Source organism: Cygnus atratus, chromosome 22 (genome assembly GCF_013377495.2).
Source record: "Cygnus atratus isolate AKBS03 ecotype Queensland, Australia chromosome 22, CAtr_DNAZoo_HiC_assembly, whole genome shotgun sequence".
NCBI classification, from domain to species: domain Eukaryota; kingdom Metazoa; phylum Chordata; class Aves; order Anseriformes; family Anatidae; genus Cygnus; species Cygnus atratus.
This window is the reverse complement of record NC_066383.1, coordinates 2,284,703-2,309,725: the sequence shown is the minus strand read 5'-3', so window position 1 is coordinate 2,309,725 and position 25,023 is coordinate 2,284,703. Positions and strand designations below refer to the sequence as shown.

Sequence of the window (25,023 nt, the reverse complement as noted above, 5' to 3'; positions counted from 1 at the left end):
ATCAGCATCCCTCCAAGAGCAGCTCCTTTTTCCATTTGTTCTTCGGACCCCTCTTCTCAACTCTTTGACTAATTATAGTTTGTTGGTTGTTATGGCAACTATGGATTTCTCTCGGCATCCAACTCTCACGATTTGGCTGCAAATTGAAACGCTGGAAGAACACAAGCAGGGTATTCAATCTGACACGTGTGCTGGCCTTGCTGGTGAGTCCCCCCACCAAAATAGCCGTCCCGTTGGCTCGTTCTTATTGACCTTACCCAAGGAACCTGCAAAGCCAGAGCAGTCTTCTGCACCGTGGGGTCAGCAGGGAAGGACGTGCCTCGAGCAGGACCACCAGCACCCTCCTGCCCCAAAGGAGCGAGAGCAGGACCTCACCACCAAGCAGACATCAACGCCCAACGCCTGCCCTTCATCTGCCACCTCCTGCACCAGTCTTCCCACAGCCATTTAATAAAAATTTAAGCCAGGGGCATACCAGGAGTCACGCTAAATTCAACCCAACCCTTTCCAGAGGCAGCTGCCATGTTCCAGCAGGGCTGCGCAGCCAGCTGGGGACCACTTAATCCAGCGGATGCAAAAGCACACCCAGAAACCACGAAGAAGGCTTTCCTGTCCCTTTCCCCGTCTGTCCTTGTCACCTTGTGCGCAGACACTCCGATAATGGATATTAACAGCTGAGGGACACCAGGCTGAATTGAATTGCAGAAGATCGCTCCCACCAGCGGGCACGGCGGCTGCGCAGCCCTGCTCTGCATTCCTCCTGCATCCCGCCCCGAGGACGGGAGGATACCTCTGGACCCTCTCACAATATTTCTAATTGGAGTCGGTGAAAACAAGGCTCTGTACTCTTCTTTTTTAATAGACGTGACTTTTGTTGGTTATGATACGCAGCCAATGTGGTGCAGTGGGCTTTGCTGGAGCTTGTGCGCCACCTCTGAAGCCTCCGTTCATTCTGCAGTGTCCCTTGCACGGGGACAGGGCAGGGAGGCAGATTTCCTGCAGAGCTGCCTCTACAAGTAAACTCTTAAAGTAAAAATAAATAAATAAACAGGTTTACAAACCTATTTCATCAGCAGCATGGGACAACCAGAAGGGTTAAGTGAGAAAGTGACTCACACCTTCCCCTGAAGGAGGTTTCTGCCCAGTAAAGGTCTGCCATACAGTACACCAGGAGCAATAAAAAAGCAGGTCTCATCCACCCGTCATATGTCACACGTGTTAGGTCATGACTATGCTGCACATCCAGCACTCCGGGAAGGATATTCAGCTCCCTCATCCTCAGGGACCTGCCTTTTAGCCAGGGCTTTGCAAGCCATGGAATATTCCAGCTTAACCACGAGAGCAATAAAGCCTGGCATACGTCAAATCAAACCAACCTGAACCGTTCCCCCCTTTCCTCACCAAAAACACCAGTTTCACGATGATGAAACCCACTCAGAGCAAAGCATTTTCATTTTGGGGTACAAGATGCAGGCAAAAAAAAAAGAAAAGCTGATTCCCCCATCCTGCCCATGGCTCCTTCACACCGCAATCCCTCTGGGCAGCCCAAGCGATGCACGCTGACTGCACTGCAGGAAAACCTGGGCACGTTTCCTCCTAAAGCAGAGCAGCTCTCCCAGCTTTAGGACAGGCTGCACTCCCTCGTTACCAACACAAAACGTGCACTGAAGCAACCCGTGCAAAATGGGAAGCCCCACAAAAGTCACCAACGCACAGCACAACTGGGGCACCGCTGCCCACCCGCTGCTCGCAAGTTTGCAGCCCCCCGTTTGCACCTTTCTCCCAAACAGATCCGATTTTAGGACTGCAGAAAATGCACAGCGGTGAGGGAAGAGGAGAGCCAGTTTCTTGCTGTTCTTCGCAAGATGGCTCGCCTCTTCCTTACCGGGAGCCGCCCGCCCCGGCCGTGGGGAGATGATGAGAAAGTTGCTGTGTGACGTTCATGAAGTGCCTGCTGATGGAGAGCTCTGTTTACCAAGCCAGCTGGGGAGGGACCTACCATCGGCTCCCAGCGTGTAGGAGATCAATACTGTAATTGGGCCTGTTTGTAGCACATGAACTATTGTAGCAAGGGGGGCAACGCTCGGGGGGGGCACCGGGACAGGCTGGCTGAGCGGGGGCTTGCTGCCCTCTGCCGTGCTGCGGCTCCTTCGCTGCCCGTGGTGTGGGTGAGGGAGGGATGGGGTCGCCCCCCGTGCACTAACAGGGAGCAGTGAGCTCCGGGAAAGCAAGCAGAGCCACCTTCCCCCTGCCTGCCCCAGGGGAGACCCTCGCGGAGCATCCCGCATCCCTGCTGCGTGCCAGGCTGGGTCCTTCCACGGCTCCGCTTTCCCCTTCGATAGAGATTTAACGCGTAGGAAATCACGGCTAAGCCCTTAAAGCGACTTCAGAAGGGCAGCGAGGAGGGAAGGAAAAAATAAATCAGCCACTTAGATTTGGAGGAAATGGAGAAAATGAAGTGTTACAAGTGACAGTAATCAATAAAGCATCAGGAGCCCAACGGCAAGACCCGCGCTCGGCCTGGGAGCGCAATTAGACAGCTAACGACGGTAAAACCCCCTGGCATCGCTGGCAGTGCCTCCCCAGGGACACGGGGCTCCCCTCCTGCGTAGGGAAAGCTCCTCGCCGGCGTGCGCCAGCAGGTCTATCTGCCCACAGCCAGGAGGGAACGGCCCTGAGCTGCAGCCCCCAGGGAATCAGGGCACGACGGAGGGGCCGTGCTGTGCTGGGAGGGTCCCCCCAGGGAGCCGGCAGCTTGCAGATACGCTCACCCTCTCCAAGCTTGGTCTTGTTCCTGGCACTAATCCCGCCCCCGACCAGCTGAAGCAGGGCACTCCCGACCTCTCTGGGGTTTGGTATCCCGATGGCACCTTCTCCCCGGTCCACGTGAAGCGGTGCAGAAGCAGGACCCTTCCCACCCCCCCCTTGCAGGGCAGACACCAGCACCCCATGACCTCAGGTGCCCTAAAGGAGCCCAGCACACCGGGTTTGGGCCAAGGTGAGATTTCTCTCCCCATGTTGGGTGCTGGGGTGCGGGTGCCTGCGTGGGCACCGGCTGCCATCTCGTGGGCAGCGGGAACAGCGCGGGGGCTCTTCCCCATGCTCCCCTCCCAGGGCTCCTCCATCCCCTTCACCACTACACCGCTTTCATCCCAAACCTGCGCTCTGCCCCCCCGGTGCGCGCAGCAGCACTTCAGAGGTCACCGAGCTGGCTGTACATTTAGGGGAGTTATTCACAGGCAGGTATCAAATATTAAAAGCAGAGGTATGTTGGCTATTCCTTGTATATTCAAGAACATTTTCACCAGTAAATTGCCCTTTCCTTGTTTTTCTTCCCCCCCCTTTGGCTAGTTTCCTAAGCAGCCCAGTGACCCGCTGATACTTCTTGCTGTTTAATTGCACCTTGGCACTCCCCCGTGGTCTCTCTTCGGATGGAGGCTGGCTGGACCTTGCTGGGAGCACAGAAATCATCCAGGCCAGCAGGAATAACTTTTCTGGTCCTCTCCAGCAGGGAAAGCCCACGCTCCAGCCTCTCCCACCTCCTTCGCTCAGCTGGCATTGGAAAGAAGCTCGGCCCTTTCGGCGTTGTGCCCTAGAGGTGACCGGGTCTCCTGGTGTTCCCCTTGGATGCCTCGCTGGAGAAGTCCAGAGGAGAGCATTTAACACTGCCAGCTGTTTCTGGTTGCTTTTAAAGCCTCTGCACCCAGGAGCCACTGAAACTTTGGCTGATGCCAAGTCTCAGCTCCCAAATCCCCCCCGAGGACATCACCCCGAGCCAGCACCCCGTCCCCACTGCCACCAAAACGGGGTCTGTGCCCACCCAGCCCTTCCCTCCTCCTCTGCCACCTGCAGAAGTCTCCAGAAAAGGAAGGAGAAGAGAAAGGGAATAAATGAATAAGCCAGGCAGCATTTCCGTGGGTATCTGCAATGCAGATGGCCTTGGGGAAGGCGGCTCAGCCCGAGCATCACCCGCTCCCAGCTGCAAGGGACGGATCCAGACAGAAGGGCTGGTTCCCAGCAGGATTTTGGGGGGAAGAGCCCGGAAAGAAGGGGCACCCACAGCACCAGGGGGCTGGCAGCTTTCACGTGGCAGCAGGGGGAGTTTGCCCCCTCCGAAGCGGGATGGAGATGCTCCATGGCGGGTGTCAAGTGGAGACGCAGCTCCAGCCACTTATCGAAACATTAAAGTTCTCCTAAGCTGCCGAGTTAATTTCTCAAACGCCCTTTCAAAGGGCTAGATAAATACAATCTGGGAGCATCTCCGCTCCCTCGGCTCACATATCTTTAGTCAGGCGGAGAGATAACATTTCATACAGATTGAGACAGTTTAAGCAAAGGTTGCTGGCTAACCTTTCCAGAGATGGCTGTTCCCAGAGCTTCGTCGCGCTCTGGTGCCCGTCCCCAGGGGAGCGGGGCAGCAGGGAGCCCCGCTGCAAGCTGCAGCACCCAAGGGCTCCCAGCAAGCACCTGCAGGAAGCTGCCTCCCCATGTACTGCCAGGAAAAATCAGCGTAAGTTGTCACCTGCAGGTTTTTCGGCGCTGGTGACACTGATGCTTCCAGGATGGAGTGCCAAAATACGATTAGCACACGGTGTCTGGAAGTACACGTGCAATTCACTCCAACTCAACCTAACAATACATCTTTATCGAGTTCCTAGCATCTTGGTAGCGTCTTTTCCTCCTAGAAAGCCCCAGATGCAAGCAAAGCTCGAAGTTCTCTACGCAAAGGTGAGGTGCAAGCAGCTTTGCAGTGGGAAGCAGCCACCACCGTGGCCAGTTCTGGAACGTGGACTCCAAGCTCAGCTCCAGGCTCTCCCCAGACAAGGCACAGGAGCTCTGCACCTGCAGCCTCTGCTGAGCATCATGTGCCCGGTGCAGACAACAGCACGGCTCAGGGGGAAGATCTGCGTCTCGGTGACACCCACACACCCCCATCCCTTGCCACGGGAGCCCTCGGGCAAACAGGCAGCTCCGCAGCGAGATGGGGAACATCTCAAAACCCATGGCAGGCAAGGGAGTGAAGGAGGAATACTGGCAAATGACAGAGCCCTTATCTTAATTACAGGCTTATTTGCATTTAAATGAAGGTTATTCTATAATTACCACCAAATGTTTTGTATTGCAGCTGAAATACCTCTCCATGGGCTGTCAAGCTCCTTCCCATTTTCATTTTCTCTTGCCATTCTTCTGCTTTCTAATCAGCTGGCACACGCGGGGAGGCTCTGACACCGCCCGATGCCAGCCCCCCGCCTCGCCTGGGGAGGGGGCTTTGGGTACCACCAGGGGGCAGGGGAAGGATGCGGCCCCCTGGTTTCCCCCACCAGCGCCGTGGGAGATGGGTAGGTCTGAAGTTCAGGAGCTGTTTTTTGTGGGTTCGAGTGCAAAACCAAAAGAAATGCTTTCTCTGCGCACACACACGCACCTAATTAGCTTGTCAAACTTGTTGCAACAGGGTGATGTGGAAGGCAGAATCGCGTGCAAGGTCAGAAAGAGATCAGGCTCGTGGAGAACGGGGCTTCTGAGCAGGAGCTGAACCTCACGTCCGGCTCAGGAAGTCCCCAGGCCACAGGTTGCTGGAAACCAGGATGCAAGGAGCTCACCAGCCTCTCCTGGCCTTGTGGTTGATGGTTATTCCTGGAGACAGGACAGAGAGAAACCAGAACCCGGGGTTGCATGTTTGCACTGTAGCTAGCACTTCCTTGGAATAGATGAAACGCTCCCATAGAGAAAATAACACCCAATTACATCATTCAAAACAATCACAGGGAACAAATCCATGCAAATGACCAAATTAAGGCTGAGTGAGAAGCCTTCTGCTATTTCCTAAATTGCTATACCTTTAATCAAGCTCCTTTAACAACCTATCGTGAATGCTTTTGCTATCCAGCCAGAAGAACCACATTAACCAACCAGCCCATATGGGGATGAACAAGACAGCAGCTATTAGAGCCGCAGCAGAGTCTTCTGTTTATGAGTCGGCAGTAATGAAAATGGACAGTTATCTCTCACCAGACCCAGCTCTCCTCTTCCTGCTCCTGCCTGCTGCTGGTTCTCAGCTCTGTACAACCTTCACATCCCCCTGCCAAACTCCAAGTCTCTGCCTCCATCTCATGGAGAGACTGGATCCCTTCAGCTCTGGTGCAAACTTTATTTTTTTTTTCCTCCTCCTGTTTTAAAGAGGCAAAAAAAAAAAAAGATCCCCCTTCCCCAATTTCACGTAGCCTGAGGCAGACTTGCAGCATGGAAATTTTTAGCCTGAACAATTATCACTTGGCAGAGAGTTAACTCACTGGAAACAGGATCTTATAATGGGCAGTCCTGGCTACCAGCAACTTCGCTGGCTCCATTTAAAACAAGCTCCGTACCTCGGAACGGATAACCCCCCCAGCCCGTTCCACAGCCTTTTATGTTTAATAAGAGGCAGCACCAGCAGCATGGGAAATCAGCAGCACATCCACGATGCCGCTCGGGTGCTGATGCACGCGCCAAAACGATTCATCTTGTTCTTCCACCATGCAGACAGGAGAGAGAGAAGGGCAGAACCCCTGCAACAAGCCCCAGCCCTGACGGTGTACGCATCTCCTCTGTTTTCTGGGCTTTGGGTTTCCCACCAAATCCCACATTTCCTCCAGACTGTTTTACGCTTCCTCGGGATACCAAGGATTTGTCTGCCCACCCAGACACGCTGCCACCACGGTTAGGGCTGCCTCTCCCAGCTATTTCCAAGGGCAGTTGCCAAAGCTGAATTGCTTCATCGCATCCTCAAAACCAGCCTCCAGCCCCCAGCCATGGGGAATTATTTTTTTAGGCTTGCGCCCACGCTGCCAGCTGCCTGGGGGAGGATGCTGCTCATGCAGCCCCATTGCCCCTGGGCAGCACAGTGAGGCTTTTAATGCACCCCGGGAAGCCGCAGCTCCATGAAAACCCCAGAAACTCAGCATCCAGGCACATCCTTAGCTTATGAGATCTGAAAAAAAGAAAATCCCTGCTCTCCCCTGACCCCAAGGAATAGCTTTGCCAGCCCATAATGATTCCCATCACTAAAGTGCACGAAGACAAGCCTGTAGGCACAGCTTTCCTCGCAGACCCCAAGCAAGGCACCCCTGTCAGAGAGGATTTCACAGGGCTGGCGATGAGGCTCCAGCTAGCGCCGGCCTGGGCTGCAGTCATGCTGTGTTAATTAAGTGACAACATTTGTCTGGTGCAGAGGCAGAGCTGCGAGGGGTACCAGGTGGAGGCAGGACCTGCTTCGGGAGACGCTGCAGACCCCGGGAGGCACCTACAGCAAGGCACGGCGCATCCCACTGCGTGCAGCTCAGCCCGCTCTGAAGGATGATTTGAGTTGGAAGGAGAACAGGCAGACCCCTCCTCTCTCCACCTTCAGGGCACGGAGAGCGGATCAAGCCTGCGCCCTGCCAGCAGCGAGCGTTTGGAGAAGTGAGGGTTTGTTTCAGAGCCATCCAGCTCAGCAGCCTGTAGGCAGGGAGCAGCTTCTCGGAAGTCCTCGAGCCCTGGCAGAGCACGGCGCTGCAGGAATTGCCAGGCATCTTACACCGGGGAGTCGGTGCTCCGCTTCCCATCGCTGTCAGGGAACCTCAGTACAAAATGAAACGCTTCTGAGCTTCTCATCTAGCTAAAAATCCCTTCCAAGCCTTCCTTCCAGTGGAAGGAGAGAGGGGAAAAAAAGGCAAGAAGCACAGCATCTCTCTTCCTTCTCAATCTCCCTCCCCTCTGCCTTCAAGTGCTCCTTGGAGTGTCTCTGCGGAATCATGTTTATATGCAGTGAGTGCTGTTGTTAGTTAATAACATCGCGATCGCTGAACCTCCCTAATGAAAGAGAGAGACAACATAAACTGTCATTTCAAACAAACATGCAATCAGGGTACCAGCAGCTCTGAAAATATTATCTTCCCAATTTCACGGGCTTCATGCAGGAAATAGGCTGCTTTCATGGAGATTGCGGTGCCTCGCGCCCGACGCGCGGGATGCGGGAGCAGGCTGGGAGCGGCGGGGACGCATTAGAGCCATGAAATTGGCTGGGCTATGAAGGAGGAATTGTTTTAACAGCTGGAGCCAGGAAGGACAAATAACAGCAGCGATTATATCTTCATTGCTCATCGTAACCAATGCACCAGGCAAGTTGTAATTAGACTGTGAAGAGCTGAAGGTTTGATGGTGAAGGCTTTGAGCTCGTGATTAGACACGGCGCGTTTGTGCCTGCCCCACAGCCGCCCTGCCCCTCTCCGGAGCAGAGCTTGGGTGCTGCTGCAAACGCTGTAAATTGTGCGAGAGCAGCACCCGATGTGCTGCAGCCATGCATCACCCGTCCTCCTCCTCCCCTTCCAAGTTCCCTCTGGCTCAGCATCCTCACAACAAACCCCGCATCTCAGCCCCCTGCTGACGCCCCGCAGATCTGTCCCTGTGGCCTTACCGAAGCTACCCCAGCCCGTCTCCGGGTGGATCTCCAGCGATACAAAGCGATGCTGGCACAGAGCAGCTGCTGATCAGCTCCATGTTCAGCGTGCTTTGAAGACCTCCATAACCTTAAATCCCCCCCCGATAGCCACACCGATAATTGAGAATGGTCCTTTCCGTGCAGAAGACACTTTTCCTCTAGGTTTATAGATTCATAAACCCCCTAACAGGGCTCCAGCCAGCCATGGGAGAGCGTGGCTCAGGATGGATTGCCTTCCCAGCCGCAACCAGGGCTGAACAAAACACCTAACCTGAGCAGAGAGAAAGCAGAAACAGAGCTGAGAGCCTCCAAGAGCTTTCCCTTTGCTCTTTTCCTGATGCCATCACCTCCATGGTGAGAGGAGGGTCCAGGAGAAAGAGCATGCCTCAGCTTGAGGTTCTCCACCACCAAATCAGTGTGATGGAGCTTAAGGAGAACACTGAAGTGAAAAGGGGATCAGTTTTCCTTAATAAATATTTATTATCATAACCCGAAGTGGGTATGAAGCTTCAGAAAACCCGGCTTTCCCCGCACCACCTGCAGTGCCAGCTTCAGAGCATCCAGCCAGCAGCCACCCATTCCCAGAGCTTCCTTGGCATCGATGAAGCTTCTCCCAGCTTCACCTCCAGAGCAGGGACGCGTTCATCAAAACCGGCAACAGCAGCAGCAGGGAGCCGGAGCCACAGAGATGAAACCTCTACCTGATCCCTTCCACGAGCCCTCAACGTTCATGAGCAACCACCAGGGAGACCTTGCAAATGGTCTTTTCATAGACCAGCCTTGTTGATGCCCATTCCTGGGTCAGGACAAGGACCACGAGCAGGGCAGTTCTCTCCAAAAACCAGCTACGGCCTGTTTTCCTAAGGCTGCCCGAGGGTAGCGCCGAGCAGCGCCTCGATAACGCATCGCCTCCTGAAGCGATGAGGCTGAGCTGGTGGGAGCTAGATGCTAGCCCAGCCGCAAACTGCTTCCACAAGACAAGAAAAATGACCAGACAGAAAATATTTGACCAGGCCAAGTTCAGTCTCACTTAGGAGCCTCCCAGGGCTGACAGGGAGATGGATGGGACCCATTTGCCACCTGTCCCAGGCACAGAGCTAGGACTTGAGCTGGTATTGCTTCACACCAAGGGCAACCCGTGGTTCCGAGGGGCATTTTGGCAAACATTATAAGAGCAAGCACCTCAAATAAAAAAAAGGAAGCCAGGCTGCACTTGGTACTGCTCCCTCTCTGGCCATCAAGAGATGGAAGGAAAACGGGGTGAAAAGAGCCCGTCCCCAGGCTCGGATTGATGCCTGCAAAAAAGGACGGCGTTCGTAGGGGAGGCAAATGACAGCAAGAATCTCTCCTTGTTAATAAAGAAGGGGGCTAATTGCCCCCACCTCGGCACTGCAGTCGGCAGCCGCGCGCCAGCAGCACTGGTGCGGAGGCAGAGGGACCTCGCGGGAGGTGACAGCGCTGCCACCGCCGCCTGGCAGCCGCATCCAAATGAAGTTTAAAAACTCTTCTGACATTTAAGAAAAAAAATCAACAAGCATCTAAAGTGATGAGGGGACCAGGCACATGACTGGCTGAATGTCACATTTAAAGCTAGAGAGATAGCAGCTGCTTTATCTCCTAAAGCAGGTGGTTCGAGTGGTAAATAAGGCACAGAGGGCCAGATTCTGCTCGCACACCTGCATCCCTCCGCTGACAGCAACGGAGCAGCTGTGGCTTTGCACCAACACGCCAGCCAGCCAGAATGGGACTGGAGAGTCTATTAAACTTTAATACTTCTGAGCATCAACGACGAGTGTGCTACCAGCCCCCTGCCTCGACTCTGAGTATCTACACGGGCCACAGCCGAACCAGTAAAAATTTATTGATTTAAATTGGCAGTGCCCTTTTGGAATCAGCTGTAGCTCTGACTGATGTATAGATATGAGCAAAGGACATTCGAAGCATTTTAATGCACTTTTTACTGCATTATCTCTCACCATGATCTTCGCTGCTTCATGGAAATGACTCACATCGCGAGTGGAAGAACCCAATGTAATTAACGACCTGGCAACTCCATAATGATCCTTTCTCCATAAAAAGGTCTTCCCTACCCTATGAATAGCCTCCAAGTAATTTATTGCAATACATATAAAGATGAAACTGCTTTGACCTTGGGGATTTTCTTTAAGTTTTTTTTTTTTTTTTAAATAACCATAATTGCTAAAAAGATTTTTAAGTGATAGCAGTTTAAAGAAAATTTTTAAATGTGATGTAAAAAGTGAAGAATCATCATGAGCGGCCTTCAGAGAGAATATTAACAAGCATCCTCTGCATCACTTAGGAACGAGCTTTCCAGACTAAACAACACGTTTCTTCCATTTCTTGTGGGCCTCACTCTGATGCACCAAAACACGGAGGTAGTTTTACTCCCACGAGGAGCTCCCAGGAAATTATAAATATGCAGGAAAGCCCGTGGGGAAGCCAAGAACAAGCCATTTCCTCGCATCCCCTAGACTGTCCCATGAAATGATCTGCCCTTTACAGACCCCACTTAGTCAGTCCTAGGCCTGTCCCACAGGCAGGCAGGACCTTTGAGGTCCCTTCCACCCCAAACCATGGCACCACGACACGATGACCTCCACTTTGGTCCTCCTTGCTCTTGCAACCCCCTTTCCCCTCCTCTCCCTGCACACTCCACACACCAGAGCTGCTCCTACTCGGCTGGAGCTCAGCAGTGATTTACCGCAGCCGGGCTATTGGTAAATTGTGAGCTTTATGTGCGGTGTGATAGTTTCATCTTGGCTTTTACTGTTTGCAGTAAAGCCTTTACTCTTTCCATCTTGCTAACACCTCGCCTGCCCATGCGTGTTGCCTGTTTTCCCCTCGTTTCTCATTTCATCTGGCTCATACTTCTTTCAGATCCCCCAATCCCCTGCGTTTTCACAGGGAAAATCTCGTAGGCGGGCGATTTCAGCAGAAGTTGAGTTCAGTCCATCAGGGCTCTTTTCAAGGTCTCTGGAAGAGAGGGGGACACCTGGGAAGGGTCACGTCCCACGCTGGATTAGCGGCCACAGGACATCTAACGCGGCGTGCTAGAGCGACTGCCATGCTTTGAAGTACCCACGGCTGTTTTGATTCCCTTCCTGGAGCTTTGGGGCTGTCTTGATTACAAGGAAACGTGTTGAGGGAAGGAATAAATCTGGCCCAAAAAGGGCAAGCTGCAGACCTGGCTGAAAGAAGCTCGGATGGAACCGTTTTCCATCAGAAAAATAAGATTAGTTGGAAGTGAAGCACTGTGCAGAGTCAGGCCTTTTTCCCTGCAGAAATTTCATTTCACAGAAGAGGAGAAATAACACCCGACAGCTCCGAATCACCCTGCTTTGATATTTCTCACGACTCCACATTTGCATTCTTTGTTTTGAGACAACTTTAACCTCAGACTTGCTTTCCCCAATCGTTTCCTGTTGCGCTTTGTCAAGTACGACACAAATAAGCTAATGCAAAACCAAGACATGTTCCTGCCTGTAATGTTTTGACGGAGTTCTGAATCCAAGCGCTTCAGTCCCATCCAAAACAGGGCCACAGGCACCGACACGTGCGGCTGAAGCCAGACCTTCTCCGGTGGAAGGGCTGGAAAGCATCCAAGTATTTCAGGACTCTCGCCTCGGATGAGGACAGAAAAGGCAACCTTTCCACACAGCAGAAGCGCTCAAACCTGCCAAGGAACATCAAAATGACTACATAAAAATGCAATTTTTCATCTCTGCTGGGCTAAGCTTTGTCAGAGTAAATATACAGGATTAACGTCTTCATATGATTTAAGTTTTAACTAAACGTGAGAATGGTATTTAACAGAAACAAAAAAGCAACAAGTTAATACCCGTAATTTTGATTTTAAGTCACTAAAAACAGCGGAGGAGGCGATCAGACTCAGCAGGAGCTTAAAAGCATCATCCAAAAGAAAGTTATTTCAAAAAAAAAAAAAAAAACAACGCTCTGCCAACCTGCTTGCTATTGACTATCAGATCACATCACTTACAATCACTACCATATCTCACATTAAAAAATTAAGTCCATAACTGCAGAGAAACATCTCCCCATTTCTTTTATAGCTTCTTGCCACAACTAGCTATATATCTCCATTATCACAGCGCTATCACCAACACACAATAGATCTGAGCTCGCGTCGTAAATAACACTGCCATATAACAAAGTTACGCTTAGGAGTACAGGCATAAATTAACACGCAGCCGTGTAACTCTAAATAGTATTTTAGGCCTTGTCAGAAACCAATTATGCAAAATATTCCTCTTGCAAAGATCTGCTGGTGATACTTCAAGGCATTACCTCATTGCAACAGCCGCAGACAATGCGCAGGGCTGCGAGTCGAGGGCTTGGCTAGGGGATTCTCGATGCTCAGACCCTCTGAAGCCATCTCATTACCGACATCAGCACTTGAAAGCACGGGCACACCTTCCAGAAAATATTCTAATATGGCATTTCTGCGTCAGTGACGAGATGTTTCCACTAGCATCAGACCCTGTTATCCCAACTCAGTGAACACACCGAAGCCTGAACAAACAGGGGGCTACCGGGAGCGAGATTTGCAAGGTTTAATAAAAGAGCTTGCCAGCTGAGCTCGCGCCGCCTGTAGCTTTACACCATTTTGGCTGCAACCCAGAGGCCTACAACGCAGCCTTATTTCAGCCAGGGAGGGAGGCACGGCAAGATTAAACGTCTTTCTCAAGGTCATGCACAACCTGCTGGAAGACGCGGGAGAAATTAGAAGCATCCATTATCCTTCCATGCCAGGCTGGCTATCCAAACTGGAACCAGTCGGTAGTCCCCAGTTGGCTGTAAAAGCCTTGGCTGCTCTCCGTTCAGATGAGGGATGGGCACAGAAATCCTGGGGGATGTTCTCCTGACAATTGTTTAGCAACATGCATTTTCATCGTCCCCAAACCCTGTCCCTAAGAAACCATTTCTTCTTTACGTTTGTATTAAAACACTCCCTCTCCCCCTGGAGCCACGCTAACAGAGGTCCTTGGCTTTGCAAAATAAAAGCCAACCAAGCGGGCAAATAACACGTTTTATCGCCTGGACGTGCAGATCAAACCTCTCCGCATCATTCTGCCCATAACAGCATGGCGTGGAGATTTCCCACATTTGCCACAATCATCCCCAAATCTGTCCTGCCCGAGCAAGGCTCCCACCAGCAGCGCTCGTGCTCCCCTCCACTCGCAGGAATTTGCTGCAAATCCGATAGCAGATGTGATTTCCAGCTGGGTCCGTAGACCGACCACAGCAGGTTCATTAATAACAATTATTAAGTGCTTTATGTTACAAATTAGGCCGGTAGGAATACAAAAAAATATCCAGCCGGTTGGTTTACGGTCTCTTGTCAGAGAGGACTGTAAATTCCCATTATCACAACACTATCACCATGGCAAAATGGGCACAGGAACTCATCGTAAATAATGCTTTAAAACAGCTAAATCATCATTGGATGCGAGAGCATAAATTAGTACTTATGTGCAATGCCACGGAAGGCCTTAGCTAACAGCTTTGATGTATCAGCCAGCAAATACAGAGATTTCTGAAGTTGTATTTCTGAAGTTGTTCCATTTTTTGGCTCCCCACTGCCCTGCGAGAGAAGCTCCTTCGGCACAACCCTCCTACTGATAAGTTCAGTTGACACAGGGGCACAAAAAGCGTGGAAAAACTCAAAAACCAGAGGAAACTCAGCCTTCTGCCCACAAAAGGGTGGAAAAATTCATTTTCCCCCTCTCCTCACCCAAGTTCCCCACCTGTTTCTGCGGAAGCAGCTCTCCCAGGGATGCTCACTGCTCCCAAGGGTGCAGTGACCATGAATAAAACAGCGGGGAGCCCACCAAGAGCAACGCCAGGCCGCCTGCTGACGCCACGCATCCCACCGGGGATGGCTCAGGCATTTGCTTTCAGTTGCTTCTGCCCGAGGCTGGATGCGAGGCAGCAAAGAGGGAGTTTACTCATCCCATTACCAAGCCCCTGAGGCATCCAGTTCCCCCCACCATGAAAATTTTAATAAAAGCGGTGCATCGACTTTCAATTAGAAGGCCATAAAACGGTTCATTTTCATCTGTTTGTTGCACAGTAACACAGATCCTCGGGAGAAAACGGTGCCTTTTCCAGACTGTCTGCGACGCAGAGAGCATTAATTGAATATTCTGTTGAAACCACCTTCAATTAGTGCCTTGGAGTTTTGCATGACATTCATCACTGCAACGCGTCCAGTTCTGCATGCAGCACGTTTGGGGCTTCGCGATGCGCACATCACATTAACTCACGGCGTTATCCCGAAAATAACAATTTTATTTGCTAATGGGATGCCAGCCGGTGTAGGGCGAGCTGCTGCGGCCCCAGGCAGCGCCTTCCTGGCCTGGACAGCACAGGGCAGAGGGGAGATGGCGTCTCCTGCCTCCTGCTCTGCTGCTCTGGAAAGGGCATCCCCTTCTCTAACCATCAGTGCTGGGTGTTGTGAGGTTAATTCCTCCTGCTAACCCAAACCATGCCCTTGCTCTTCTTCTGCATGGGGAAGCGCATGTCAGTCCTATAACTGCTGCTACAGTAATGTCAGATATAACACCCTTCACTCCCCCCCAGCAGCCTGCAAACCACAACTAAGAGCATGCACATCCTAGATGGGATTCAAGCCATCATTAAGACCTGTTTGTCCTGTGGTACCATCAAGCCCTAAACTTCCTTTTGCTTTTTCTGGCCATATTTTAGGAAAAAGTTCAAGCTGGGTGCTGGCTGGGAGCCAGATGCAAGGACAAAAGTCACACTCCACTTACTCCTGCTGGCCAAGCCCCACCCAGAGGAGCCGAAGTTCCCAGGTCTGACTTTCCCCACCGCCCCGAGGAGCTGTGCTGCAAACAAGAGAGCTGGGATGAGCACAAAAACACAGGGGCTGCTCTCCCGTGCCCCATGGGATCACTCAGCATGGAGCAGAGGTGCTGGAAGATACCTTGGTGGAAAGGTGCTTTCATCTCCCCACCACTACCCTCTCCCCAGAAAAGTGTATTTCAAAATTGTGTATGCATCTATGCTGACTGGAGGGATTTTTCTATTTTTTTTTTCTTTCTGCTGAGTCCTGATGCGCTGCGACCTCCTTTCTGCTCCTGCCAGAACCTCTCCGGGCATCAGTACAGAAGGCAGAGGGGAGCCAAGGTGTTCGTCAGGCACCAGGAGCTCGCGACCAAAGAGCCCACGGCAGCACAAGAACAGACACAACCAAGGAGATTTAGACAGGAGGACGGGGAATTTAGATACATTACCCTTCCCCTACATCCCACACCGTGGAAAGTTTTCATCTCTTTTTAAGCCATTACATAGCATCCGGGAAGCAGCACGGCTTAGAAAGATGAACGAGCAGGATCTGTCACGTCTCTGCACTTCAGTTTCCCCACCTGTAAGAAATCTGAGGCATTGTTAAAAGAAGTGGAGCAGAGTTTGTAGAGCTTACTGTCATCTCCCGAGGTGACACACTACAGCAGCAAGGTGATATTAATAAGCAGATCTTACATGCAAAGTTTTACATACAAAATTGTACGACTTTGAAGACTGTCAAGTGCACAGCAAGCAGATTTTTTAATTACAGGCTGGTTTTCCTTTCATTGCAGCTCCATTATTAGCTTCAGCCAACAGATCTCTGGAAGGCTGCGGGCATGGGGGGGGAGCAAGAAAGGGTCCGTGGCACACAGACATGCAGTGCACTCAGCAGCCCCACGTGCAGGCAGCACGCATAGGTGCAGGTGGCCACTTGGACGAGCAATTGCTGCTCACGGGGCAAATCCCACTTTTTGGCACACCCGCCATTTTGCAGATGCACATTTGCAGAGCTCGGAGCTGGGCTCTTTCGGCTTGCACCAAAGATGGAGAAAAAAAAAAATGCATCTGCTTCAAGAGAAACAAACGCAGCAGCAACCAGAGTGCTTTTGAGAAATCCCACACACACCGGCCAACATTTTTAATTGTTTCTTAACTTTCTATCTGCAGATCTGCAAAGCACTCTAATATAATCAGGTCTTCTGCACAGGGGATTAGCAGGCTTATATCCCGTGGATCCAATCAGGAAAGTCTATCAGCAAAACATACTTATGTTGATACAGCTATTATAATCTGCATAATTCTTCTGAGTTCACGTACTTAATGGATAGCAAACAGAGTCATTACTGCTGCAACTTACAGCCATAGGATCTCTATGAGCCATTCACTGCAGTGTTTTTTATTATTCATAGCTTTAGTTATTGATTTTCAGGAGAAGATACATGCTTTTAAGCACCATAAAAGCAAGAGAGGAAAACAAATAGCACTATTCCAAGATTAATACACTGCTCGTAATAAAAGTATGGCTGTCACATCGCACTGTATATAGCTGATGGAGCCTTGACAAATTCCATGCAAAATGGCTGAGTTGCTTAAGAAGCTTGTTAAATAATTTAAAGGCAAGTTGCACTGGAGGCAGGCAAGTTCTTCCCCAAATCCACTTTCTTAGATTTATGCGCTAGGAGTGTGTGAATCACGCCACGCGCAGGATGCGGCCGGGATGTTTCATCCCGGGAGGGCACAGCCAGGGGTGATGAGAGAAGACGGGCCATGCGTGGTTCACATCCTGAAGGTCTCCGAGCTGTGGTCCAGCTGACACACACTGAGCCATCAGAGCCATCCCAGAGCAAACACCCGCTGGGATCCAGGAGGAGGAATTGCTCCCGGAGCCCCTCCAGCTGGACGTTGCCGGCCAGTAAGCACAAAACCAGACCCAGAGCCAGCAGAGCAGCAACAACAGCCTTGTTTGGTCACTTAAGGGCTCGCACAGGAGACAAAGGACTGCCCAAATTACAGCATTTCTACAGCAGCTAGGGTCCCACCATGGCCTTTTCGTTCCAGACACCACGCAGCCTGTCTCCACGTTAATAACTCTGGTTTCTAAAGAGGCAGGAAAGAGGCAGAAGAAAAACACACCTGGGGACGCAATGCAATGGGCCGGTCTTCCACAACATCCAGGCAAGGAGGGATGCAGGTAGGGGAAGTAATGAGCGCTCAACGACAGCTGGCAAAGCACCAATGCTCAGGGTAGGCACCAAAAGGACATTATAACCAGCCTGCCAGGGCTGTGCTGGGGACGCTTTCTAGCTCACGTCAGATAAAAATCATCCTGACAGCTCCACGCTCCCCTCTTCCAGGTCCACAGAAGAAGGGTTCAGTGCCTAAGACTTCCATACTTCACCCCTGAGTTCGTACTTAATGAGCAACTCCGTCTACTCGCCGTTATTTATGCAGCCCCGACTGCCGGAGCACTGCTGGGCTGCACGCTGAACAGCCTCGTCCTCCAACAAGCGCAGCGACAGCCCCGATATCACGATGGGGAAAAGGATGGGATTTATGCGAGCTGCCTTCCACATCCACCCAAGCAAGCTGTTCCTGCCTTTTTTTGGGGGGAGAAGAGAGTGGAAATAAGCCCCATGGTAAAGGTGTCTGCTCTGACAGCGCCTCGCCACACGTTCGCCTCCTTTGTGCCTGACGTGCAAGAAGAGGAACTGCACCGTGAGTTATTTCCCACATAGGAAATTCTTGTCAAAACGGAGAATTGCACATATTTGTCCTCATCCCAGCCAGCAGCAGGGCTGTGCAGCCATCCTTCCTCCCCAACAGCAGAATCGTGGCATCAGAGCCACCGCCGGAGACAAAGGAGCAACACGGCGAGTTTTATGGCCCCGCAAGGAGCTCCAGAGACAGCATACCTGAGCCAGTTAATTTTTTCTGCATCATTTACATCTGCCCCCATTAAAACTTGCAGGCAGCTGTGACTTCCAGAAAGCAGCTCCCAGAGCAGCTGCAGGGGTACCGCCCTTCCCCAAAGCAGCCCATTAAGCCAGGCACTATTTAACTAAGATGGGGGTCCCAATCCCAGGGTTGTGAGCAGGAAGATTTTTGATTGGAACAAACCTGGGTGCTCCAGAAAGGTGATGCCATCTCAGCTGGGGGATTTAGCACCAGGGATCAGCCAGGACAACACGTGGAAGCTCCCAGTCCTGAGGGCATCGCACCTCCTCGGATCAGCACGGCGCTTTGCTCCCTGTCCCGCTAACACCACGCACTCTGTTCTGCATTTATCCATTAATAATTAGCTGTCTGTTTCCTCGGTTTGTACAGGTTATATATTAATCTCTTTTAATTGGCTGTGTTTCCCAGCCCAACTTCCACCATGGAAGAACAACAGCTCCCCACGGGTCCCTTTCTCCACATGGTTACGTGGCACCGAGGAATTTCAGCCTGCAGACAGTCCCACTGCAATAAAAAGCTGTTCACGGTGTGGGACGGAGCTGTTTGTCACTGCTGGGGACCTGATTAAAACACCACAGCATTAACTTCAGCACCTCGCCATCCACCAGCTCCCACACCCTAACGTAAGGGCCAGCAGCTCGATGCCGAAGCCTGCAGAAGCCGCACTCTGTGAGCTCTTCTGATTTGGAAGCCTCGGCCACAGGCTGCAATCCTTCGGCAGCACAGACGTATCAGGAGAAATTAGGAGGAATGACAGGGCTCGTGCCCCAGCAGGTGCAATTCAGAGCAGCGATGCTTTTGGTATCTCCCAAGCCCTGTAATGCACCTCCCGGGCTCACCCCCAACTCTGCTGAGCAGACTTGAAATCTTTTAAGGAGAAACAGAGAAAAGCAACAAACACTCCATGGACTTAGGGATACACCCGTGAAATCTCACGGCCAGCAGTCCTGCAGCCTGTCAGGGAGGACATACCCGTGGACAGGGCAAGCACCACTGCTACTGCAGAGGGAAAGCTGAGGCACTGCAAAGCCATGAGAGTGCCATCATTCATGCTGGGGCCCTCGGATGTTTAGCAGTGGAACAGGAGAAATTGCGCTCTGCCAATTCATTGGGTTCAGCTGTGCTAATCCCCACCTGCCCAGAGAGCTCAAGCTCTCTCTTGCATGCCTGTACTTCTGAGCATGACAAGGAGGCAGCAAGATTCACACAACTGGAATGGCATTTTGCTCACTTGGGGGGAAAAAAAAATAAGTCATATCTGCGGATCTGCTTCACCATTACCCAGACTCATCCAACATACCATTCTGTTACAGCATTTACACCATAACCTGGGGAAGCAGAGATGGGAATGCACCAAAAACAAAGAGCACAGCACAACCCCTCACACAAACAGCTCCAGCTGGGCTGATCCTCACCACAACAGCCCCAAACCCAGCCCAGCACTTGCTGAGCTGCAGGCCAGGAGCATTCCCTGCCCCGGCTTTGGGTTTTTTTTTGGTGTTTTCTTCTTTTTTTCCCTTTGCTGCTCACATCAAAAAAGAGCTGCAACTGCACACCATATAGGAACCAAAAGCTATGATGATGAGGGCATTTCAATCAGGGGGTTTATCAGCCCCAAACTGCCACTCAAAGCTTGATCATACAACACAAGCCCCCTTAGGACAAGCAAACACCCCACCACCCCTCCTGGTAGCACCAAAATGGGGATTCGCCCCTTATACCCCCCCAGCTTGCAGCCAGGGAGCCTCTGAACACACCACACGTACCCCATCCCACCCTGGCTCCAGAAACATTTTTAACATCCCCCTCACCTTCCTGCAGAAGCCCCCTGCTGCTGCACCACCTTCCTCTCTCAGGACTATCCCCAGCAGCTCCCCAGCCCTTCTCAGGGCACTCCCAGCCCCCTCCCACCCCAATTAGTGTGTGGGTGCAGGCTGCTAACGATGTCCAGCAGGGCTGGGCTGCCCATCCCATGCCCCATCCCAGCTCAGCCCTTTATTTTATTAGCACATCTCCTACAGAAAAAAAAAAAAAAAAAAAAAAAGGCTGAGAGAGCTGGGGATATTCAGCCTAAAGAAGAGCTTTGGGGGATGTTCAGCCTAAAGAAAAGAAGGCTCTGGGGTGACCTCGTTGTGGCTTTGCAGTACTTAAAGGGGGTTTATAAAAGAGATGGGGAGTGACTTTTTGCTCAGTCAGATAATGACAGGGACAAGGGGGAATGGTTTAAAACTCAAAGAGGGGAGATTTAGATTAGAGCTTAGGAGGAAATTCTTCCCTGTAAGGGTGGTGAGGCCCTGGCACAGGTTGCCCAGAGAAGCTGGGGATGCCCCATCCCTGGAGGCACTCAAGGCCAGGCTGGATGGGGCTTTGGGCAGCCTGATCTGGTGGTGCCATCCCTGCCTATGGCAGGGGAACGAGCTGATTTTTGAGGTCCTTTCCATCCCGAGCCACTCTTTGATACGATTTTATGACTTTCTGCGGTGCTTAACCCAGACAGTGGGGTTTAGGTGCATTTAGGGGTGCCCCCTGTTGCCGTGCCACAGCCCAGGCGAGGCTGCTCAGCACCAGACCCCCCCCTCGTGCACCACCACCGGGCTGCTTTATGAACTAACCTCAAACTTTTTGGTCAAGCGCAGGCATCTTTCGTTCCACAACGAGAACTGCGAGGGCATCAGAGCTTCGTGTCCCTTCGGGGGCGGGCGGGGGCTCTGTGGGGACTTTGGGGCGCTGTGGGGGGGACTCTGTGGGGCCCGGTGGGTGCAGCGGGGCACTGTGTGAGCCCTGTGGGGGCTATGGGGGCCCTGTGGGCGCTATGGGGCGCTGTGGGGCCGCAGGCCGCCACCGGGAGCAGTGGAAGTGACGGAACAGGGGGCGGGCTGCGGGAGCTCGGTGGCGGCGGCCCGGAGGTTTCGGGTCGGTTGTAGGGCGGCCCCGGCCCCGGGTCCCGGCCCCGAACCGAGGAGGCGGTGTGTGGGAGCGGGGGGCCCGGTGCGTAGCGTGGGGCGGGGAGAGGGCGGCGGGTTGGAGCCCTGATCCCGGGGGTTTGGAGCCCTGAGCCCTGGGTGTCGCATCCCGGTGGGGATCCCGGGAGGTTGGGGCCCCACTCCTTGGGCCCTGTGTCCCCGTAAAGATCCCGGGGGTTGGAGCCCTGATCCCTGGGGCTGTGTCCCCATAAAGAGCCCGGAGGGCTGGAGCCCAGCTTCCTGGGGGCTGTGTCCCCCATAACGATCCTGGAGGGTTGGAGCCCTGATCCCTGGGGCTCTGTCCCTATAAGTATCCCGGGGTTTGGGGCCCTGATCCTGAGGGCTGTGTCCCCATAAAGATCGCAGGGGTTGGAGCCCCCCTCACTGGGGGTTGTGTCCCCATAAGAAGCCTGGAGGGTTGGAGCCCTGATCCCTGGGGCTGTCCCCCCATAAGGATCCCAGTGGGTTGGAGCCCCATTCCTTGGGGGTTACATTCCCATAAGGATCCCGGTGGTTTGGAGCCCTGATCCCTGGAGCTGCGTCCCCATAAAGAGCCCGGTGGGAGTAGAGACCCCCTCGCTGGGGGCTGTGTCCCCATAACTATCCCAAAGGGTTGGAGCTCCTCTCCTTGGGGTCTGTGTCCCCATAAGGATCCCAGTGAACTGGAGTCCTGCTCCTTGGGTGTTACGTTCCCGTAAGGATCCTAGAGAACTGGAGCCCTGCTCCCTGGGGTTGTGTCCCCATAAAGATCCTGGGGGTTGAAGCCCTGCTCCCTGGGGTCTGTGTCCCCATAAGGATCCTGGTGAATTGGAGTCCTGCTCCTTGGGTGTTACATTCCCATAAGGATCCCAGAGGACTGGAGCCCCGGTCCCTGGGATCGTGTCCCCAAAAGGATTCCGGTGGGTTGGAGTTCCCCTCCCTGGGGGCTTCATCCCGGCGTGTTGCAGCCCCACAGCACGGCAGGCACCTCATAACCCCCTGTGGCCGTCCCACCATGCCGTCCCGCGGGGCGAGCACGCGGCGGCTGGGCCGTCGGCAGCTGCTGGCGCTGGCGGCGGTGCTGGGCTGGCTGCTGGCGCTGCGCCTGCTGCTGGACCTGCGGGTGCTGGGGCTGCTCTGCGGGGTGCTGGCGGCTGTGGGCGGCTGGCTGGGACCCCGTGCCCTGAGCCAGCCGGGCTGGCGGCTGCGGCTGGAGCGCTTCGTCGGCACCCTGCGGCCCTCGCCGCCCAGCCCGCAAGCGGAGGAGCAGCTGGAGCAGGAGATCGCCGGCACCATCCGTAAGGTGGTGCGGGATTTCGTCTCCTCCTGGTACCGCACCGTCAGCGCTGAGCGCGCCTTCGAGGACGAGGTGGAGAAAGCCATGGCCGGGCTGGCCGCCGAGCTGAGGCGGCGGATGGGGCGGGTGGACCGCAAGGCCCTGGCTCGACGCCTTCTTCTCCTCTGCAGCCACCACCTGCAGAGCTACCTGCAGGCCTGTCAGGCCCTACGGGACACCCCGGAGGGCAGCCGGACGCTGTGGCAGGAGTACAGCCGGATAGCGGGCACGCATCCAGCCCTCCGCAGCCCGTCGGTGGAGGTGGGCTACGCTCGGGCCGCTGTGGAGGTGCTGCTGCAGGCGTTGGTGCCCCAGCCCCACCTGGAGACGCGGACGGGACGCTTCGTGGTGGTGGAGCTGGTGGCCTGCAACGTGCTGCTGCCCGCTGTCAGGAAGATGGCCGATCCCGACTGGATCAACCTGCTGCTTGTCGCGGCTTTCTCCAAGAAGCCTCGGGAAGAGGAGGTGCCCCCTGCGGCCCCGGTGCCTGACTGCTTGTCCTTTGCCGTGCAGCCTGATTCTGCTCCTGCAGGGCTGCCCCCTTCCCCGAGGATCATGGAGGTGCCCGGGGCTGCTGGTGAGGAGGGAGAGGATGCAGCAGGCGGGCTGAGCCGCACAGAGGTGTCATTCCTCCGCCCACAAGCCCTGGGCTGCCTGTTTCCTTGTGAGGGTTTGGAGCTGGAGTCCCCTGTGCCTGATCCTGGCCAGGACGTGGACCTGCTGGCACCATCGCCTGCCAAGGAGTGTCTCGATGACACCCTCCCTGACACCCCTGCTGTGCTCGAGGGACCGGACGCTTCAGAGGATGGCGTGGGGGACTTGGAGGAAAGCAATGCCACCTGCACGGATGCTGGGCTGCTTCCCCCTTCTGCTTTTGTTCTGAGCTCCTGCCCTGACATCCAAATCGATCCAGCAGTGGAGAAGGAGGAGGAGAGCCCACCTGTCCCCAAGAAGTCCTCCTCACAGAGGCCCTGCAGCTTGGGGAAAGAACTGGGGGCATCAGAAGTGCCACCACAAAGTCCCCCAGACCCTGGGCAGACTCTTCCCCTGCTCTCATCCTCCCCGACAGCTCCCATCAGCACCTTCAGCTTTGAGCCCCTCAACAGCCCCGACGGGCCAGTCGTCATCCAGAACCTGCGGATAACTGGGACCATCACTGCCCGGGAGCACAGCGGGACTGGCTTCCACCCCTACACCCTGTACACGGTCAAGGTAAATGCTCCCTGGGCACCCACCCCTTTTTTAAGATCCGTGCCCCAGCTGGGCAGCATGGACTGGGGTTTGGAGATGCAGTCTTCTGCTCTCTGTAGCTTAAAGATTTTTGTCTGGCAGCAGGGAAAGATCAAGCATGGTGACAGTGGCTGTTTGGATGCAGGACAGGGGATACAACCCTTGGCCTGTCATTGTGTGGGACTGTTGGAGTCTTATATCCCAATTTACCCAGTCCCTTCATTATGAGGGATTTGTGTGCTGTGCAGCCCCTGCTATGCAGGGAAGGGTCAATCTGAGAAATTAGTGGATGGGAGCTCCGTGGGGCCTGGGGGTTGTGGGGCCAGCAAGGAATACAGTACATCAGGATTGTTTTGGAGTCTGTTTTGGAGGATCAATGACTGTTGCTTTCCTCCTCAGTACGAGACAGCCCTGGAGGGTGACAGCACAGGCAGCCTTCAGCAAATGGCCTACCACACCGTGAACCGCCGTTACCGGGAGTTCCTCAACCTCCAGACCAGACTGGAAGAGAAACCGGAGCTCCGCAAGTTCCTGAAAAGTCAGTGCCTGCATCAGCTTTCTGTGAAAATCCTTTTTTCTCTCACCCTAGTCTGTGTCCCCTCTCTGCTCCGAGGTTATTCAGCACTGTCAGGGCATGCCTGGGCTGTTCATGATGCTCATGTCCTCCATTGCCAGTGCAGAGCTGATTGGAGGAGGAATATTTTTCACTGGCAAATTCCAGTGTTGCAAAACACGTCCTTGTTTCCGTTTAAATCAGAATGCTTGCTTTTGCAGTTTTGTACCTTAGCAGTGAGCAGCAACATCAAAATATGGGTATCTGCAGGTATCTTGTTTGTATACAAGCAAATGTTGGACATGAGCTTTATTGAAGAACCAAACAATTTTTTTTTCAAATACCGCTGTTTAAAAAAAATAAATCATTGAATTTAAAATATTCCTACTTAATCTTTTGATACTGACAGATCTGGGGTTTGGGTTGGAAAACTTGAGAAAGAGTTGAGAATTTTGGGGCTTTTTGAGTGATCTCGAGTCTTTGCACTAAACTGGCATCCTTAATTCTTTAACATTAGAGGCACAGATGGTACAATATCCAGCAGAACACAGGTTCTGTATGTATTTAAGGCGTGATTCAGTCAGCCTGGTCTGGGAGGCATATTATCTTGGGCTGGGGCAGGGCAATGTGTAGTGGTGGTCTTAAGTGGGAGAGCATTAAGATTTTGATACAGCTGTTAGTTTTCTGGCACTTGCTAATGCGT

At 53.2% G+C, this 25,023-nt stretch overlaps 1 protein-coding gene across 4 annotated transcripts in view; it reads left to right on the top strand.

The window, feature by feature from the left end:
* Nucleotides 1–21,127: 21,127 nt before the first annotated feature.
* SNX19 (sorting nexin 19) overlaps nt 21,128–25,023 on the top strand; it is a 49,476-nt gene continuing 45,580 nt past the window's right edge. For 2 of the 4 annotated variants that reach the window (XM_035555855.1, XM_035555856.1), the window contains exons 1-2: nt 21,128–23,749; nt 24,167–24,305. In XM_035555855.1, coding sequence (XP_035411748.1) covers nt 22,217–23,749; nt 24,167–24,305 — 1,672 coding nt within the window. In that variant the 5' untranslated portion in view covers nt 21,128–22,216. The remainder of the gene's footprint in view (nt 23,750–24,166; nt 24,306–25,023) is intronic. The other 2 variants (XM_050715063.1, XR_004780152.2) reach the window with 2 other exon arrangements.